Source organism: Sus scrofa, chromosome 13 (assembly GCF_054392235.1).
Source record: "Sus scrofa isolate SSC_HxYL_T2T_F1_AM1 chromosome 13, Sscrofa_HxYL_maternal_Yorkshire_Landrace_v2.0, whole genome shotgun sequence".
Classification (NCBI taxonomy): domain Eukaryota; kingdom Metazoa; phylum Chordata; class Mammalia; order Artiodactyla; family Suidae; genus Sus; species Sus scrofa.
The window spans coordinates 19,209,442-19,230,528 of NC_139395.1; the positions used below are offsets into that span (position 1 = coordinate 19,209,442).

At 36.5% G+C, this 21,087-nt stretch overlaps 1 protein-coding gene across 29 annotated transcripts in view; it reads right to left on the bottom strand.

Moving 5' to 3' along the window:
- The window catches only part of TBC1D5 (TBC1 domain family member 5), a 543,840-nt gene that overhangs the window by 241,925 nt on the left and 280,828 nt on the right, over positions 1 to 21,087 (bottom strand). For all 29 annotated transcript variants that reach the window (XR_014825087.1, XR_014825088.1, XR_014825086.1 and 26 more), the window contains 4 exons: positions 4,163 to 4,271; positions 2,331 to 2,420; positions 2,158 to 2,232; positions 724 to 791 (listed from right to left, as the gene is read on the bottom strand). Coding sequence is in view for 23 of the 29 variants with exons in the window: in XM_021069679.2 (XP_020925338.2) it covers positions 724 to 791; positions 2,158 to 2,232; positions 2,331 to 2,420; positions 4,163 to 4,271 (342 nt within the window). In the remaining 6 variants the exon portion in view is untranslated. The remainder of the gene's footprint in view (positions 1 to 723; positions 792 to 2,157; positions 2,233 to 2,330; positions 2,421 to 4,162; positions 4,272 to 21,087) is intronic.

Consider the following 21,087-nt stretch of genomic DNA (forward strand, 5'->3'; position numbering starts at 1 on the left):
CTTCAACTATAACAATCCTGTGAGGTGGTCACTATTATCTCTGTTTTAGAGAAAAGGTCATCTAAGAAGGAAAGATGTTCGCTGAAATTAATTTGCCCAGAATTATAGCCTATGTTCCTAGAACTTACCCTAGACTCTTCCTACACAAATGCCATGTGCTTCTCGCTATATGACCCAAAAAGATGGGTCCAATATATAAAAGTTATAGACATTAATTATATGCTAAATAAAAACTAATCTTCACATGATAAATCCTGAGTAGGCTGAGTTGTTTGCAAACCTGAATGGTGTCAAGAGGAAGAGAAATGAGAGGGGTAAAAAGAATAATTGTCATTTAAAGAGTAATTTGATTAGAAAAGGACTCAAAAATGTGAAGCAAAAGATAATTTTTTCTAGCAAAATCAGTATTAGGACTACATAATATAACCTTAATCAGAAGTACATGACTTCAAATAACCACTGGAAATTGAAAAATTGATTCACTATTTAAGTACCTAAATATTATCTTAATATTATTGATATTATAATTTATTTTGACAAAGGGAACACAAAAATTTATCTTTAAGAAAGTAATTCTTATTATCAAAATTTGGCCAAAATAACTACCACAAGTAGAATACTGCATCAATGAAGGCTCCTCATAGATTCTGTATTTTTCTCCAATTACAAAGAGATAACACTAGTTTGAATTATTGAAAGTAAACTGTAAACAGTTCTACATACGTTCTTTTGACATCCTGTTCGATCATTGACCGAAGTTCTTTATCTTGGAAGAATTTGTTCCAAAGACTCTGAAATAAGATAAACAACCTATTTAAAATAATATCATACCTTTGCTTAACTTTTATGACTTGAATTTAATAATTTAAATGATTAAATTTATCCTTCTCTGAGTTATCATTTCCCACTGCAGACAGGAAACCTGAAATTGGAAATTTTTTCTTATTAAAATCTAGTTTAATCTCAAAAATACATTCTAACATCAATTTTTAAAGTGACATCATTGTATACATTTAAATTTTTCTACTATTTAGAGTGAATGATACACTTACTGCCATACACCTGCTGCTACCCCCTTAGCAACAAAAAGGTTGGCTTGCATTAGAGGAGGGCCAAAGGCCAACTGGTCCCACCCGAACCTGAACAGAACTGCCAGTGCACTAAGAAAGACATGCAATGTTTTCTACAAAGCTTCATTTATATAGATATATAGATATATATATCTATATATATAGATATATAGATAGACATTTTTTTCTTTTTATGGCCACACCTGCAGCATATGGAAGTTCCCGGGCCGGGGGTCAAACTGGAGCCAAATCTGTGACCTATAATGCAGCCTGCAGCAACACTGGATCTTTAACATAGTGAGGCCAGAGGTTGAACCCACATCTTCACAGAGACTATGTCGGTTCTTAACCCGCTGAGCCACATAAGGGACTCTCGGTTTTTTAATTGAACTGATTTTTACATACTTTTTAAAAAGGGAAATTAAAGTTTTAAAAGTTACTTAATATTTCATGCTGGTATCCCATGAACTATATTATAATAATTACATGTATCAGGAAAAAGAAATGCTAATGTTCTATAGAAACTGGAAACAAATTACTGTTAACAATTTTCTGTTAGGAAGTGGGAATTAGCGCAGCAATTGAAGAAGCTACACAATACCTCTGAGGTGGTAATTACTCCTCATCTTTACTGGAATATGAGTGGAGGTCGGCCTGATCTTTTTCATATCCTTTAAAATCTTCCTCACCGAGTCACTACTAACAGTCCCTTTGTGTGAGCTAATCCCTCCAGGTGAAGCCTTCTGCCATGAAGGGAGGCGCTCCTCAGCCTCCCCCACTCCAGCCTTGGTAAGACAGCTCTACCCTCATCTTCCTATTCTTCTCTCTGACCCTCAGCTCTTGCTGGGGAGGGTTCCTGGGGCTTCTCCTCAGCAGTCCATTCCACAGAAGTAGTCCATCAGGTTCCTGCAACACTAGCCTTATACAGCATCGAAGAACTCCCATCTGGCTTCAGGTGGTACAATACGTGGGGTAAAGAAATTATAACTGGTTTGGAGTAACACCGCTTTCATGGTGATTGAGGAGGAGACTCATAAGCATATTCTTATGGGCAAAAGAGGTTCAAATATGAATAAACAAACTTTACCCCTTCATCCTGGGAAAGGGGATTATTGATCATCAAGTCCTGCTGGCCAACAACTTTCCTCGGGTTTGTGATATGCTGGCAAAAACAAAGAAAACACACATGCAAAGATCAGAGTCTACTGGACTTTAAAGCATACTTAAGAAAACAATTACGTCAATTAAAGCATAACTTACTATTTCTTTAACGTTGCTATACCATGCTCTTAATTCTTTAATTCTACTTATCCATTGACTTTTATCTTGAGGAAGAACACAAAGAAAGAGCTGTCAAAAAAAAAAAAAAAAGAGGAAATGTTTATAAAAATCCTAAGAAGTAAAATGTGAAACTATGCCAAACAAAATCACCTGAAAATTGAAAAAAGATGTTCACATTCAAAGTATTTCATATTCATACAATAATTCTGACACTCAGTAAATAGTATTTGGGGATATGTAAGAAATACATAAATTTGGACAATTCAAAAAGCGACAAAAAAATAAAAATAAGGAGTTCCCGTCATGGCTCAGCAGTTAACCAACCCGACTAGCATCCATGAAGACGCGGGTTCATTCCCTGGCCTCGCTCATTAGGTTAAGTAAGGATCTGGCGTTGTGGTGAGCTCATGGTGTAGGTCTCAGACGCGGCTCGGATCTGGCATTGCTGGGGCTGTGGTGTAGGCCGGTGGCTGTGGCTCCGATTTGACCCCTAGCCTGGGAACTTCCATATGTGGCAGGTGCAGCCTTAAAAAGACAAAAGCTGAAACAAACAAACAAACAAACAAGAACCAAGGCCTCAGAACGAGATCTCAAAAGCTACACCACAACATGGAACCCATCTCCCCTCCAAATTTATATTAAAAGTGAACAAGAAAAATTCACTGACGTTCTAGTACAATCCCACTTTACATCCTTATAGCAATGGGGGCGATGGAGTGTATTAACAGGCACAAGGCCCAATTTGTAATTTCAGATTTGTCTTCAAACAAGCAGGTAACTGACAGAGCAGAAGAATCTGAGGACATAGCCTGAGAAGTGAAGCCATTCCTTTTACAACAGAAAATGTAATTTACAACTAGCAATCAGCTTATGAAAATAACAAGCATTCTTAAAAAGACAAATTTGATTTAATTTAGTTTAATACAGCATTAAAATAAATCTGGCTTTGAGTTTATTTTTAGCCAAGGAAGGAGACTTAAAGTTAAACAACAAGCAGTGGGGGAGGGGCACGAAGCCTCATGTACAAACATCTGAGCAGCACGTCCCCTGCCTTAACTGCCTGCATCCAACAGAAGAAAAATGTACTTTAATTATTAAATCTAAATTATTAAATTTCAAACTGTCCAATTCATTACATGTTCCTTACTGTCTGCACTCGCAGGCTCTGTACCCTCCATTTATGCAGATAAACCCTGAAAATTTTCCACACAAGTCATTTCAAAAGTGAGTCTCAATCTAAATTAATTCGTTTCGAGAGAACCAAAAGGGACAGGTTTCCAAGTGCAAAAGAGATAGTGCACGTCATCCTTGCTCGTGTGGTGACCTGGAAGGAGTCTGACCTAATTTCCCTCCGTTTCTCCTTTTCACTGCCCTTCGCTTGGTGTTTCTAGTACAAAAAATATGAAAAATCTTTTCCATCTGCTCTTTGTGAACAAAAAAGGGAGGATGGCTAAATGGCAGCACTTGATATAGCAGGAACCTGGGAACATTAATCCCCCTTCTCCCACCCCGCGTCAAGAATTCACGCCTCTGGGGACGGATGAAGGTGTTGCTTGAGTTCCGCACCATCAAATGGGATGAAAAAAAACATTATTTCAAATGACTCCTTTACCATCACCAGTTATCCAGGACTAAGGTGGTTCAACCTTATTAGCAAATGTCCTATGAAAGATAAATGTGGATGGCCAAAAAAGCAAGAGTGAAGTCTCTCGGAAAATTCAGTGATCCCCTGCATGGGTGATCTTCCAGGGCATCAGGTAATGTGTTGATACACTGCAACCACAAACTGTAAATAAATATTTTCTCCTTACCTTCCAGCAAATGCTGCGGAACCTGCTGCTTCTCAGCTGCCCATTAATCCCCTTCTGCCTTATTGTTGCCAAGTAATTGTTGTTTACAAAGAGTTCTTCCCATTCTTTCCTAGATGCAGAAACCAAAGCATAGGGATCCTTTTGTTAAAATTCTTCTGCTTGGAGAGGAGTGCTACAGGAATTTAATTCTAAATAAGTCTCAGAAATGCAACTTTTAAAACGTATACATTTAGTTGTGTACTGTTTCTGAACGCATGGCTGTCTTTTTGGACAGAGTTCGTTTGTAGATTTAATGAATATGTAGATCGCTATAATTATGCCAGCTACTGAAATTCACAATGTCTATGGAGGCTATTCCATTTCCTCTAAAATGTTGGTAGTGCAGTTCAGTGAATAAACAAGAAAAAAAAAAGAATATTAATATAAGGATATAACTGCTTCAGCCACGGACAAAGATATACCTGCTCCAAAATACACAACCAAAACATGGGCCGTTGATTACATTGGCCTCTCACCTAAAATATCTGTTTAAATAAACCCATTTCTCTGTAATGTCAGGCTGGGCAGTTAAATAGAAGAGAAGACTACTTTCTTTAATCTTTAGTACTATTTACTATTGAAATCTCTGCAACTTCTTTCTACATGATCAGTTTTAAAATTTTAACAGGTGCAGGCAAATTTGAAGAAAAACATCAAAAAATTAAAAAGCCTCACTGTAAAAACTGAAAGGCAAGCTTGAGTACCTTGCCGTACCTATGGCTGAGTAGATAAACAACTGAAATGTGCCTCCCAGGCATGCAGGCACCAGGGGCCCAACACCTGTGCCTCATTAATATACAAGTAAATCTGCTCTACTGGGAAACAATTGGAAATTAATTGTCCCAAACCATTTACTGAGTTTGAATAAAGGAAGCAGACCTATATTCCCTGTGTCTTGTACCAAACTAAACATCAAGAATCATTTGTCAACAGTTGAGGCTACTGAGTATAGCATTATAAAATTTCTCTCAGATTCCATAATGCCACAATAAACTTACAACGTTTACTACCAAAGCTGCAAGCCTGGCAATCTCTTCAGAGACTAACTCAAAAGAAAGCCTCAGAAACTGTCAATCATCCTCCTCTATTTACTTGTTGTCACGGGCCAGACACCACGCGCACCCCCCCCCCATTTTCAGAAAGGACAGGCACACACTATGCAATCATATGAGACAGTATCAGAACCAAAACTGCACACCTAACATGCAAAACCTTGACTGGACCCAGCTGCATCTTCCCCACTGAGCTTTCCAGGAGAGTGACCAAGGCAATGGCACATTCCCTAATGCCACAAGCAGGAGAACTTCCAGTCTCGGCCCCGCAGCACTGGCTTCAACCAAGCCAAGGCTTCTGCCAATAGGAGCAGAAGCTAAATGGCTAAGTGTGACAAATAGGACACTTGCGCCAACCCTATACTGGAAGAAATACATTCCTACCACTACTCCATGAGACTTTCCTATTTTCATCACCCTAGTCATAAAAGAATATTTCATTTTCATTTTACTTGCTTCTGTATCAGTGAAACCAAAATTTTTTTCATGTTTTTGAGTCATTTTATTGCTTCTATTTTAAAACTTCCTTTCTTGTCCTTTGCCCATTTTAAGCGGTAGAGAATAGCGGCTAAGAGAATAGACATTAGAGCCACATTTCTGGGGTAAAAAGACAGTTCTACATTCAGAAATAGTACATAACTTACTAGCTGTGACTCATGGTCAAGTTACTTAAGCTCACTGTGTCATTGTTGCCTCATCTGAAAAATGGAATAGTAATAAGAGCATCTACCTCAAATAATTATTATGAGGATTAAAATACATGAAAAGTCCTTAGAAGGGTGCATAGTATATCATAACATTTATTGCTCTCAATAATAATTATAGCACTACTTTTATTTTGGTGGGACTTCTTGGTACAAGACAGGAGTTTTTCATACATTACACATTACACCTTTGCTGCCACATGTATGTATTTTTAACCCAATTATTTTTATCTTGTGTATAATTTAAACCCAACATTTATTTTCTCTTGATGCTCTTTCCATTGTTTTCATGCTGAAGTAATTCTTAGTCACTCCAAGTTCAAAGATGTGTTCACTGGATGCTTGAGTTCTTTGAAATCACTTCAGTCCATTTGTATTACCTATCATATTTTAGATACATTAATCATTTCCCAACAGTTCCCACATCTCACTGTTCAAGTTTTCTTTTTATTTAGGTTGTTATAATTCTCAAAGATGAGATTAACAACAAGAACAAAGAACTTGACAGGAGTACATCTCAGAAAATGGGAGTTATGTTTATATAGCTTATTGTCTGTGAATAAAAAGTACAGATTTCAAATGCAATAATTTGTATGAAACCATCCAGTTCCATGGCCTGAAAATACCAATAGGTTCCAGATCAGAGAGGGAAAGTGTAAGGCAATGACTCCCCTAGCCTCTCCCAAAATCAGCTCCTATTTCACAGAGGCCAAGACACTGTGTAAGGAGACTCAGCTGGTGGCTGGGTTGACTGCCAATGTCAAGCTCAGCAGCTCTTTAAGGTCAAGTTACATACCACTTATATGTAATGAAGGGTAATTATTTGTTAGCTTAAATAAGACCCTATGCCTTGATTACAGTGTTGGTAAAGAGAAAAGGAGACTGAGGCATGTGAAGCAGAAACATTCTCTCTGAAATGCACAATCATTTAAATTTATTCATAGGTACTTATAGTTCCAATTAAGGCACAACATCAAACTGATGGTGAGCTCTGACAGCAGATGAACATAAAGCCCACAAGATAATCTACTGTCTTTCTCTTCCATGGGAGAGTGTTTCATTAGCAAACTGTGATAGAGTAATGTAACACCTTTCAGAGTCGACTATCTGCTTAGCACTCAGAGATATCTTACAAAGCATTAAGTTTAAGTTCCCTTGTGGTTCCATAGCTTAACTGTCACTGCAGCTGCTCAGGTTGCTGCTGTAGCACAGGTTCAATCCCTAGCCTGGGAACTTTCACATGCCATGGGCATGGCCAAAAAATTTTTTTAAAGAAATCAATTTTTTTTAAAAAAGCATAAGTTGAGGGAGTAGATGGGTTTGTAAACCAATAACGTATGGGTTAAGGCAAAGCACTATGGTAGTACAGAGGAGAAATAGTTTTACATCTAAAAATTAAAATGGAGTGTAGAAAATGATAAGCAGCAGCCTCATAGGCACTGAAATGCCACCCAAAAAACTGAGCTCTCAGAGGTTAAAAAGTCAAGAGAGGACAAAATGTTGAAAAAGTTGAGTTCTTCAAGGGGAGCCGGACCAAAATAAAAGTTGTTTCCAATCACAAATATGAATGGTAGACAATACTCCTGAATTCAGGAGACCTGGGAAAAAAATAGTAAGTATTGAGGAGTCAGTAGTGAAACTTTTCAGCTTAATTAACAAAAATAAAGGAAAGGAAGCTGCTAAACATTGTCTTACATAAAAAATATGTATTTATAAATAGTCTGTCATAGTGAAACTCTAGCAAAGACGCTCTTAAAATGCAAAAAGAAACGCATCCATGTTATGACATATATTTTAGGTAAATCACTTTTAACCTCCACAACAACCCTCCTGGGGGGTATATTTTTAACCCCTCTTTATGAATGACAAAAGTGAAGCCCAGAAAAATAAGATGTCAGGAAAGAAAAAGAGTGAGAATTAGGAAAAGCATCTTCTTGATAACGTGGTAGACAGTGCTAAGAGAAGCAGGAGACTTTGCACATCAAAGGATCAAAAAATGGCCTCTGGCAACAAGATAGGAATGTGACCTCATAATTTCCTTCCTTACATTTTTAGTTTTTGAACATCAAGTCCAAAGGTATAGAGATAAGTTTTCACCAGTTGGACTGAGATGGCAAGTCACCATGCTGTGTGGTTAAGAACACCTGGGACACTGAGGAAGAAGAACAGATTGAAGAGCTAGGCCTTAAAAATCTCTGAACAACGCACCAGTGCCACCTAGTGGCAACTACTCTGCATTGCAGGCACTGGGTCCCTGAAACCACAACCAGCAGAGAGGCAGAACTGGGCTGTTTCATTTTCCCTGCCAATGTTAAGGGAGGATCAATAGAGGCTTCTCTGCAAGCACTGTGTTGAGAAGATTCTGAGCCCACCTCTGTGCTCCTAAGAGAAGAACATTCGCTGGCCATGGACATTGCAATCATTTCTAATTAAGTGAAATCAATTTTTGTAGCAGCAATTGATGCCTTCCCTTTAAGACCTATTTAGGTAGTTAAGCCTCCTGCAATTTTTTTTTTGACAAGGAAAATCAACTAGAATATGCAGTGAATAAATACAGCTGATAATCATAAGGAGATATGTATTTCTAATTACACATTTTAATGTAGTATTTTCCCAAGATATGCACATAAAATTAGTGTGAAACTAGTTAGCACCTTCTAAATTTAATTGTTTAAATACTTCTGTAACCTAAATAATGCATAAATGACGTGGCAATTCTGGAATAAAAATTTTCTGAATCGGCGTCCCAAATGAGGACACACGAGAGAAAACAACTTTATATTGTATATTTTATCTGATGGTTTCCATCCCATTTTCTGGCTTTACTTAGGGAACAAGGTCTCTGTAGAGCGAACTTAGGAAACTCAGACAATAGCCTAATAATGAGGGTCTCCAATGCGTGGTTAAAAGGAGCTACTTTGACTTTTAGTGATAATTAAGTTGCTGAGCGCAGCAGAGGACTCACCACCACAGTGAAGATAAGACATCACAGAGAAGGGGAAGGGGCAGGGAGGTATGGTAAGGGGGTGGAGTGGGCAGAAGCTCTCAGGGATGGCCCTGTGGTTTACAAGGTCGCCAGTCAGTCGTGATCATCTCCTCTTTGAGATCTGACCAGAGTAACACTAAGTAGAACTAAAGGCCAGGCTTAAGCAGGACAAAAGTTAGATGGGTAGAATGTCTGAAGGTGAGGAAGCATAGGTAAGAAAATTGTACCTGATGCAAAATGGCTTACACAATTTTATCATCCTAAGGTGTGTGCCAGTATGTGAAAAGAATGCCATATTAAATATGAGTGTATTTGCTTTATGAAATGCAGAGGGAAAAGGACACAATAAATTTTTAAATCTGCCAGAAACATATTAGAGAAAGACTTCTATTAATGAAAAGGCTGTACCATGATTCCAATATTCTACATAAAAGAATATGTATCTTTATAACATTTTAAAGCTATGGTTTTTAAAATACTATTCAAATAGAACAAGGAACATCTAACTTAAAAAATCAATGGAAATCTGAGAAGTGTAAATTAAGTATGTCAGCATCAGACTGTAAAGTGTGGCACCAGATATGGGTAAGCTACAACATTAGGACTGCAGGTGCCAAGATCAACCAGATAAACACTGATGTTATCTATAATTACCTCATTTTTAGCTTAAATCACAGGTAATGAGGGAACTCAGAGACTCTAAAAGGCAATTAGAAACTGTACTGGCTTTTTTGCTTCCTGTATCAGGAATTTTTAAAAACTTACTTTTATTTAAAGCTCTTTTCCCCTCCATAATGAAACATCAGGGCATATTACTTATACACATATAAATACATATAAAAACAGCTCACAATTACTCACAAGCTTAAAATGGATTTCTTCATATTTCTAGGTAAAAAATGTTCCCACGTGACAAGGCTCCTTTGAAACAAAGGCAACAAATAGTTCATCATGTGCAAGCTTGTTAAAAATTAATTTATGATGATGTTTTGATTCGGGTTTGGGTTAAATTGTGACTTGAGAAATCTTGCGCCTCAATACCCACAAGGACACAAAGAACTGAGTTAGTAACAGTTTTAGACTTTCAGATACAATATCCTTTTTTTTCTTTAAAAAAAGTGTATTTTCTTCAAAATATGGTGTTTAAGATCTTCTAAATTGAGGGTCATAATAAAGCAGATAGACTCAATAAACATACTTTTAGAAGAGAAATAAGACAAGCTGTATCTCAAGGTTATAAAAAATTGAGCACATAATAAAGGGCATTATATTACTAATCAAAGCATCGAGCATGTAGAAATGAGGTGAGAAAAAGACCTGGACAGACAATCGCCATCAAGTTATCTGAAATGGATGTGTTTTTACATTCCACAGCTCACTGATGCCTCTTACATAAGTAATAAGTAAAATCCCCCCACCTACTTCGCCCCCCCACCCTGCCCTTGTTTACCTTCCTATTGGTGACATCTTATGGACACGACATCTTATTTTCTGTATGATAAAGAATTTACTACACAGTCTATAATGTAAACAATACTGCAAGGGAAACACTTACAGAAGCAAGAACAAATTAGTTTCCAGTAATTTAGAAGAAGGCATTTGTTTACCAAAATCTTGTGTACTAATTAAAAGTCAATCCTGTCTCTTAAAACATGTTTTCCAGGACAGGGGTGACCTGTAAGGAATTACACAGATAGAAATACACATAACTTCTGAAATGAATACTTTCTCCTTAAAAGATTTAACTGGACTATGTCATAACTGAACCTATCTTTCATCTGATGACCCCTAGGCCGGCACTATGCAAGAGAACTTCCTGAGTGGACAGAAATGTTCTATATCTGACCTCCTGTATGGTGATCGATCACTAATCACTTGTGGTTACTGAGCAGCTGAAATACAGCCAGTGCGGCCAAATGACATATTTCCTTTCATTTTAATTAACTTAAACCTAAATTTAAATAGCCTCATGTCCACTTCACTGGACAGTGAAACTTAAAGTGTTTTAAGGATGATAACCCATTCATATATACATTCAATTTTTAAAGTAACATAAAGGTTCAAGGGATATAAAGATAAATTATACACATGATACATAACACATACATAGTGTTTCTGGGGAAAAAAGACAGATGCACATGAAAAGTGAGATAATTCAAGCTGCGGGAACATTAACGTGATTCCATAAGAGACATAACATGATACAAACTCTAAGTAAAATCAGATACATGTGTATAAAAGCTTTTTTCTTTTTTGCCAATTATCTCACTGCCTCTCACTGTCTGTGCCTCTGTCTCCATCACCCCCTCTGCTCCCTGCTCCCTACCACCTCCCTCTTCACACACTCACACGAGTAAGTCAGAAAAGCAGATCTTTAGTGATAACATCTGCACATCTGTAAGTTAACAAAAATGATCAATGCTGGAACGAATCAGACCCAAGATTTGGATAACGAGCATAACAGCTGGCAAAAGACTAGATCAAAGATCCAGGAAATGGTCATTTAAAATGAATATTAGGAGTTCCCACTGTGGCCCAACAGGTTAAGAACCCAACTAGTCTCTGTGAGGATGCGGGTTCAATCCCTGGCCTTGCTCAGTGGGTTAAGGATTCCACATTGCCACAACCTATGGTATAGGTCACAGATGCAGCTCAGATCCAACTTCGCTATGGCTGTGGCATAGGCTGGCAGCTGCAGCTCCAATTCCATCCCTAGCCAGAACTTCCATATGCCACAGGTACAGCCATAAAAAGAAAAAATAATTTAAAAAAAATAAAAATTCTTGTGTCCAAGACATTTAGTAGCTATAAAAAGAAACAATTAAAAAAATAATGAAGTAAAATGAAGATCATTGGGCCATGTGATCAAATAAACTTTAGTTTAAGGTCAACATGTACTTTGTAATTTGTTTGGATTAACGTCCCGGGAAAACAATTTTACATGGGCCCCTGAAAAAGCAAGGAAATACCCTCACCAGAGTGTGACTAGAAAACATCCATTTATAGTTAAAAAGAAAAAAACATACTAATTTTAAAAACCCATGCTTGAATATTTAATTTACCCAGCATAATGAAAGGCCAAGGTATGCCATCTAAGTGATTTTCCCTTTCTTAACACGAAAATGTTGAGAATATCAAAACATTTCTAAGACTTACAGGAGTGTTTTTCCCAGATGTGATATACATTTGGAAAATGCAGGGCTACTTGCTCCTACAAATAAGTCCACACTGCTTGGCTTTTGGAGTTTTCCATTTTTTAGTGGCATTTCTCTCATAGCCATCCTTGTCAGGCTACCAGCTACCAATTTGTAAAACAATGATATGTTATCTTTTAGAAATCCTAAATCTTTACCCCCAGTCACTTGCACAGTTTGTCTTTTTAAAAATAAAGACAATAAACTCGACTTTGAGGTGTCATATATTCTAGCCCATCTCAACATAAACAACCATAACCTTTTTTAATTAAAAAAAATGAGGAGTTGCTATTTGACTCAGTGGTAATGAATTAGTATCCATGAGGACAGGGGTTCGAGTCCTGGCCCCGCTCAGTGGGTTAAGGATATGGCATTGCCTTGAGCTGTGGTATAGGTCACAGATGCAGCTCAGATCCGTCATTGCTATGGCTGTGGTATAGGCTGGTGGCTACGGCTCTGATTCAACCCAGCCTGGGAACTTCTGCATGCCACAGGTACGCCCTAAAAAGACAAAAGAAAAAAGAAAAAGAGAGAGAGACAAATAAGACTAAATGGAAGCAGTGGAGTAAGAACTGGAAGGGCTTTTCCTGGACTAAATCTATCTAAATGAACAAATAATTTGGCTAGTCTAACATTCACACCCTCCCTTTTCTTTTCTTTTTCATGGCTATATCTGCAGCATAAGGAAGTTCCCAGGCTAGCGGCAGAATCGGAGCTGCAGCTGATGTCTATGCCACAGCCATGGCAATACAGAATCCAAGCCACACACGAAATCTACACCACAGCTTGCACCAATGCTGGATCCTTAACCCACTGAGTGAGGCCAGGGGTTGAACCCTCATCCTCACGGAGACTACATCAGGTCTTTAACCCTCTGAGCCACAATGGAAACACCTTTTCCCCATTTTTCATTTTGGGGTCACAGCCTCCTTGGTTGAAGCTACTAAAAATGTGACCTCTAAATGATATGTTACATCCTTTCCAAAGAAAAGAGAAGAAATCCCTTTTCTTAACATTGGACACAGGGAGACCCTGAAATGAAGGAATGAGGGTGTGGAGACCTGATTCCAGTCTGCACGCTGCCCCTCACACAGGTGTGAACACCAATGGGAACAGCGCTTCTATTACTGATTTTTTTTAAAAGGAATGCACCTAGAGATACAGAGGCAGGAAAATGTGTTTCTTCTCTGGGAAGAAGGCTCCATTGGCAGCTCAGGTATTAGAGGGGGTAAGAGGGATAAGAGCAGTGTTAAAAATGCCAACCAGACCACTCAGGCTTTATCTATCCTACGCCCTCCATCCTCTCCCAAATGTCTCAGGTGAGAAGAAAAAAAAAAAAAAAAAAGTCCCTGAGCAACTGGCAAAGTCAGAATAGAAAGGAGAGGAGCAGCTCTGGGGGCAGGGGACAGGCAGGCAAGCAAGCACACAACAGTGGTTTATTTGGAGATTATAATAAATTCATTATCATGGATGGAACAAAATCCAAACAACCAGAGGTCTGTGCCTGGTTCAATGACAGTGGGGCTATGCACTCAGGGGAGCTTTAAGATCTAGAAGAACGTTAAAAACTAGAATGAGAGTTAATAATCAGAATAAAATTGGAATGAGATGATATTCGACTATCCTGATTTATTTCAAATGGGTTCAGACTTGGGCATGTCATTGAATTATTTTTCTAATCTGAACAAGTAGCTTGAAATACAAAACTCCTAGAAAACATGTCAACCAGACCAAACTACTTCTACATCTATCTCAGAACAGAGCATCTATAATCACAGGACAAAAACTACATCCATATGTTTGATGATACTAGGATGTCTTTTAAATTTCAAATATTCTCTCATTAGCAGGCTATTTCTTATTCCAGAGCTGCTTTATTGATTTTTTCCTTATTTCTAGGCACATAATATTCATTCTCAATTGTATCATTATCAACTATTTCATATAATTTTGTGCAATTTAAAGGTTCACGTTTTCAACTCCCAGTTCAATGTTTTGATCATTGATTTAAATATATCAAACATCTATGATATACTGAAATCTAAAACTTTAACACTGTCAAAATAGCAGTTCATGCAAAGAAACAATGTCATCGGAATGAAGCATATATATAAATACCCATGTTGTATGAGTGTGTCACTCGGGGATGTAAGGCCAATGGAAATCTAGTCATTCTAGCAGAGTCCAGGCCCCCGACTGAAGGCATTGCTGGAGGAGAAAATCGGGACTGCCTTTGTTCATACTGTGCCCCTCACAGAAAACTCCTGTTCCTCTATTACGTCTAGCAATTATCTCCCTCCAAACTACCACCTACCCTCACTTTTTCCTAGCCCATCTGGTGATCTCCTACTCTTGGTAGAAGGCTCCCTTTACAGCCACAGTCATCATCTATGGTGGTTGCTGCCATGTTTGTCTCCCCTCTGAGACCATGAGTGCACCAAGGTTAGGGTCTGAGTTTCTTCTCTGGGTCTAGCACCCCACCTTATCTGTAATGTGTGTACAATAAGGATTTGCAGAATGGCTTGAAGATAGGTTAGCTATCTTGAACAACAATAATCCAATCCCCCCACACACATATAAAACAAATGTCAGAAAAGCACTTGTGAAAGCTATGGGTTAAAAATAAATGAAAAAATAGGGATACTAGTTACTCCCACTTTCCCTTAAAAGGGAAGGTGATCTGATATAGAAAATACACAAATACTGGATATTAATTTTTATTAAAATATTCTATGAAAATTTTACATTTAAACTATATATTTGAGACTTAAAAATTGTCCACCAAATTAAACCTCAGAAATTAAGGATTATACGAGCTATGTAACAATAAAGCATAAATAAGTAAATAAGCAAGATATTTGTAAAATATTTATAAAGATTTATAACTTTCCACTTTTAAACCCTAATTCCATGCATGATTTTCTCAAATTATAGGTCCAGTAACACACTTCAACATTATTGCCTAAAAATATAATTAAATCTATTTCACTCCCATCCCTAAAACACGCAGCGCACTGATACACACTACAGAGAGTGACGATGTGGCTGATGGGCGTTTCCACCACAAACCAGAGGGCACAGAAGTGCTTCCAGGGATCCAGGACTCTCAGTGCTGACTGACTCAGAGCTCCTCCCCATACTTCACATGCATGCCTGTCTTTTCAAAGGTAAACATTTACACAGCCTTGGATGATTGGAGCTTGCAGCTGACTTTGTAAACAAACAAATTCGAAACAAAACAAAACAAAACAAAAACTCCCCCAAAGCCTGGCTACAGATAATAAAAAGGGCTTGAAGGGGCTTCTGAAGGAAAGGAACTCAAGCTGTAACATATATGCTCAAGTCAGTTTGGATTATGTTAATTTAAGGCTGTAAATGCAAATAAACCCTTTAATTATTTAAATAAAAGGTTACATATTTTCAGAGCCTTAAGTGATCAATAATTAGTTCAAAAAGATTATATGTTATAGAAAAGTGACCAGTTCCATGGCCATAAAATATAATAAAGCTACATCAAGAAGATACATTCATCACTTACATGTGATTTTTTATAGCACTTGTGATAGAACATGGTAGAAGATTATGTGTGAAAAAGAATGTGTGTGTGTATATATAAATGACTGGGTCACTTTTCTGTACAGTAGGAATTGACAGAACATTGTAAATCAACTATAATAGAAAAAATAAAAATCCTACAAAAAGTGATTTTTTCTTCTGCCAACAAATACAGCTTCATTATGGAAAAAGAATAAAAGGTAATCTTCCGATTTTAGTTTTCAGAAAATACAAAGGTTACACATTTTGTGCTCTTTGAAATTATCATTTAACTATAAAAGTTGTGATGCTACTTGAATATAGAAAGAATTAAGAAAATTTGATAATGAGATTGTGAAGCTAAATATAAGTATGGATTTTATAAATTTTCTTCTTATATAATCTATAGATAACTGTAGATACCTGTAGATCTGACCTTTTATAAACAACTGTAGATCTTGTTCTTAAATACTCACTTATTGTGATTTTGGAACTGTATAGTTTTTACAATAATTTTCTAAGAGGAAGGACAACTTTAGTAGGTGAAAAAGTTGATTAAAACTTAAAAGGAAATTTAGAAAAGAGGAAAAAAAAAGAAAAACTAGTACTGCTACTTAAAACATTTTAGGTGACTGGGCCAGGTGTTCTACACATTTGTAGGTATAATGTCTACAACTGTGATATAAGAACTGTTAAAAATTCAGCTTTACAATGAAGTAACTAGGAAATAGGAAGGTTGCCTATGGTCACACAGGAAGTGCTGGAGCTAAGATGTAAATTTCAGTTTGTGTTCTTTTTTTTTTTTTTTTTTGCTCTTTAGTGCCACATCTGCAGCATACAGGTGTTCCCAGGCTAGGGGTTGAATCAGAGCTGTAGCCACTGGCCTACAACACAGCCACAGCAACATGGGATTCCAGCAGTGTCTACAAACTACACAACAGCTCATAGCAACGCCAGATCCTTAACACACTGAGCGAGGCCAGGGATAGAATCTGCATCCTCACGAACACTAGTTGGGTTCGTTACCACTGAGCCACAATGGCAACTCTAGTTTGTCTTATTTCTGTGTGCTTTTTCCAAACTGTTCCCCTAAATCATGTATTTATTCTTAAGAACTTAAAGAGTTGGTCATATAATGATGTATAGATTCTCAACAACAAAGTGAAGAAAGCAACATTCTAAGAATCAGGAGAGAAACCCTAATTCTAGGTCCTCCTCTCTCATATATTTACTATGCTATGTCTTAGAAAAATAATTGAAATAGCAAGGCTTTAGGAACTTAAGATGACTGGATGGAGAAGGAGTGGGACAGGGAGATCAGGTTGGCCTCAATTATCTTTAGGGTATACCATGGACTGAATGTGGTCCCGAAAAATCCCTATTTTTGATCCTGACACTCAATTTGATAGTGTTTGGGGGTAAAGCCTTTGGGAGGTGATTAAGTCACCAGGGCTTAGCCAACATGAATGGCTTTAATTCCCTTACAAAAAGAGACTCCCGGAGGGCTTTCTAGCTCCTTCAGTCATGTGAGAACACAGTGAAAAGACTCCATCTGTGAACCAGGAAGTGGGCTCCATCAAACACTAAATCTGTCAGTATCTTAATCTTGAACTTCCCAGACTCTACCTAGATTGAGAGAAATAAATTTCTGTTGTTTATGAGCTCTGGCACCCAGTCTCTGGCATTTTGTTACAGCAGCACAAACAAACTAATACAGTATTACTTTCAGTAATTAAACTGATTTTATGATTCCACATTCTTAAAAATAACAGATTAATTATTTTATATCATTCTAAGAGTATGACCAGAATCAAGGTTTCTAAATTTTAAATCCCGAATATGCTTTTACCCTATTATCTCTAATATTTTGAGTCACTGCTTCATTGTTATTTCAAGAGATATATGGCACTTTTACATACGAATGGGGGGGTATAATTTTACCAAAAATAAATATAAATAATGTAAGGATATTTCCCACAACCTTCCAAACTATTAATTACATGTAAATAGAATACATAAAATATGTGTTAAAACTTGAAGCCTAATTTTTAAAATTTCCTCAATAACTAAAGAAAGTTCAAATTAATGTATTTTTTTCCTTATTCAGGAAAAGACAAACTTTAAATTCAAAAAGCTAAACCAACTATAGTTTAAAAACGAAAATTTTAACCACTTTAAACAGTCACTGACTCTATGCACTCTAGAACATACCACACTGAGAAAAGGCAACTGTGGAAGCTCTAGTCAATATCAAGAAATTATACTACCAGTACTTTAGAGCCAAATAGCTTTTTATTTTCTTTCCTTAAAAGCAGTTTATAAGTATTCAAGGGCCATATATTTTTCAAGGCTCAAGTCACCCCAATATGCCAGCTGCAGGATTTACTAATTCAAAAGACAGACACAAGTATTTTACAATCCTTTTTTGCATCCAAATAGCTACGTTTTTTAATTCAACATCAGGATTTCTGACTATATCCTTACAATTTTTGTTTATGAATATAACTTGTAACTGAACAATCACCGGTCGATTGTTATTATTTTGAACTGTGTCTCCTGGAGTCAATATTTCATTTAAAATACTATTTCGAAATTATCCAATTGTCAAAATCCAGAAGACAGTACATTTTCCTAATGGCATCGCTTGGGAAAATACACTCAGAAGTGGTACCATACGAAATTAAATTGTAAAAATAATTAGGGTTGGCTAGGTGATTTACCACTGTACATCTAGAAAATCTAAGTTAAATATACAAATTTATTTAAAAATAATCTATAATGACATATTCTATCCTATGCCATTTGTACAATGCCAAGATGTTGTCTGAAATTTAAGCAATATTTTGAGTTTTCCAGAGAATGTCAATAACTGGTCTGAGTTTTCGCTAACTAAAGTGACTATTAAACCAACAGATTTTAACATGAATTTGTGGCTACATAAACACAGTCTAAATCTTATAAAAAATGAGGCAAAAATAAAGTTATTTTCAATACTGGTAATTACAACATTCTACAGTTAAAAATTACATTGACTCAAAAACTATCATTATCACCAATGAACTTTTGAAGAATATCATAATTTGATTAATAAAGACATTTAGAAACAGGGTAAAAAAGGAAAGTTTAAAAATGTTCACCTTCAATTTATTTCATAGGTCACTGTTATACCATCTAATAAGATAATTAAAAACATGCAAGCAGCTGGTACTACAGCTAAACAGATTAATGTAATAGTCTGTAGTCATATGTGCTGGCAAGGGGCTCGCCTCTTTGTGGAGAGGAGAAGGTCAGCTGCCCTTGGGAAGAGGCGGGGGATGGGGAGAGAACCATGTGGCCCCCGTGCTACAGCCACTAAGTCAAACACCTACTCTAAACTGCTCATCGGCAAACTACTTCTCTGCTTTCATACCAAGCAAGGGTCTCTTAAGTTTTAATGGTTAAATAAGAAACAAAGAAAAGCTCATTTAATCTACAGAAAATACTATCATTGGTCTTTAAAAAACACAGGATTGCATAAACCAATACTATCTCCCCAATTCTTATAGTCTTTCCATTTTAACACATCATCTGCAAATTAGTTGGGAGATACACACATCAAATTTTAACAAAAACTTCCAAAACAAGGTCTAGTCTATTACATAGGCAGCATATAATTATCATACTGGTGCCTTAGGAGCTAAAAGCAACTGTACCCTGTCCAAATCAATGAAGCAAAACCATAAAAGACACAAATCCAAAGTAAAACCTCTTAGCCTATAAAAAACAAATCTATGAGCATTAGGTACATAAAGTTATAGTTAAGATCCCTCAATCATAAATTTCAAAATTCCAAAAATCCACCTCTGAACTTATATAGTAAAACACGCATACAAATTTGTGATACAAAGGCAACATCGAAAAAATATCAGAGACTGAGACTATCAAGCCTCAGGTTAAGCTTAGCCTCCTTTCTGCTAATAGATAAAAAGTTATTTTCCTCTAAGACGTTTTGTTTTTAAATCACCCTTTTGGTGTCTCTATACTAGCACACTGTAAAAAAAATTCTATGAAGATGACAATAATGATGCCACTGACTGGAAGATATAAGCAGCTAACAGTTATTCAGCATTTACCACACAATATTATCCCATTGACTTCTTGTGACAAGTGTGTTTTATTATACACACATTCAAGTGAGGAAACTGAGCCTGTCCAAATTCTCCAAAGTATTTGGAGTCAGAATAAGAACCAACTCACTATGTTTATTATTATTAACAAATGAAAAACAAAACAAGAAAAAGAGACTGTGCCCTCTTAAAACTGACAATCCAAGAGCACAATAATATAAACAAATAATGGAAAGACTATAAACTTAAGTGACAATTCAAATCTGAATTCAGAAGTTAATAAAACTTCAGCATATGCCATAAAGGAGTACACAGTGGAGGGTTAAGTGAAGACTAAGGCAACAAAGTTGCCAACTTACAAGAGGTAAGTAAGCACAGCAAATTAATAATAACAATGCCTGACTTTCATTTAGATTTTCAAAAGGTTTTATCTTACACAATTCTATCTCCATCTTTAAACAGCTGAGAGAGAGAGAAGCAGGTCAGACATTAAATGTCTATTCTATAAATGATCAATTAAAGCTAATTATTATCCCAGGCACAAGCATATATAGTGCTTGAGTGTGCTGGTACTAGGTTGACAGCCAGAGTTGTCTGTGAAGAAAGGTCAGGATTTTTGAGGCAGTTTAAATAATATAAAGGAAGACTTGTTAGGCTAAAGGATATCTGAGGGTTAGAATATTCACATTTTTCTAATAACCTATTTGTAGTTGGTTTAAAAGAGCTCTGACAGTAACAGAAAATTATTTTTATTTTCAAAATTGAATTTTATTGATAATTCTGTTGCCATTTTAGTATGATTCTGTCTCTAACAATTCCTAGGTTTTATCAGTTAACCTGATGTGAAAATATACCCTAGAGCTGTGCTTCTATGAATTCTGTATTTAACCCAAGTGTCAAATTCACATGTAAGCTCATTATATTGTAAAAGCTATTGCCTACTGAGTAGAAAAATATTCATTTCACACCTTAAATACTATAATGCTATTTAATAACAGCATTGGTCTGCCAACTATTAAAAGCTCATTTTTATAGACTGTACTACCTGAGCTCTTATCGTGCCTTTTTAATTATGACAATAAATTAATATCCTAACATTACAACACTGACAGGCATTGATTAAAACTATATTAGTTAACACCATTAGTATTTATTGCACAAAGTTGCATTAGAAGTTCATTTTCAAAGTACAATTATCATTCAACAATACTAAGGTACTTTAATGTTCAAACTATTCAAGAACAAAATAAACTACGAGATAATACTATGACATCATATTAATGCATTTCTCTTAACTTTATATTATGTCC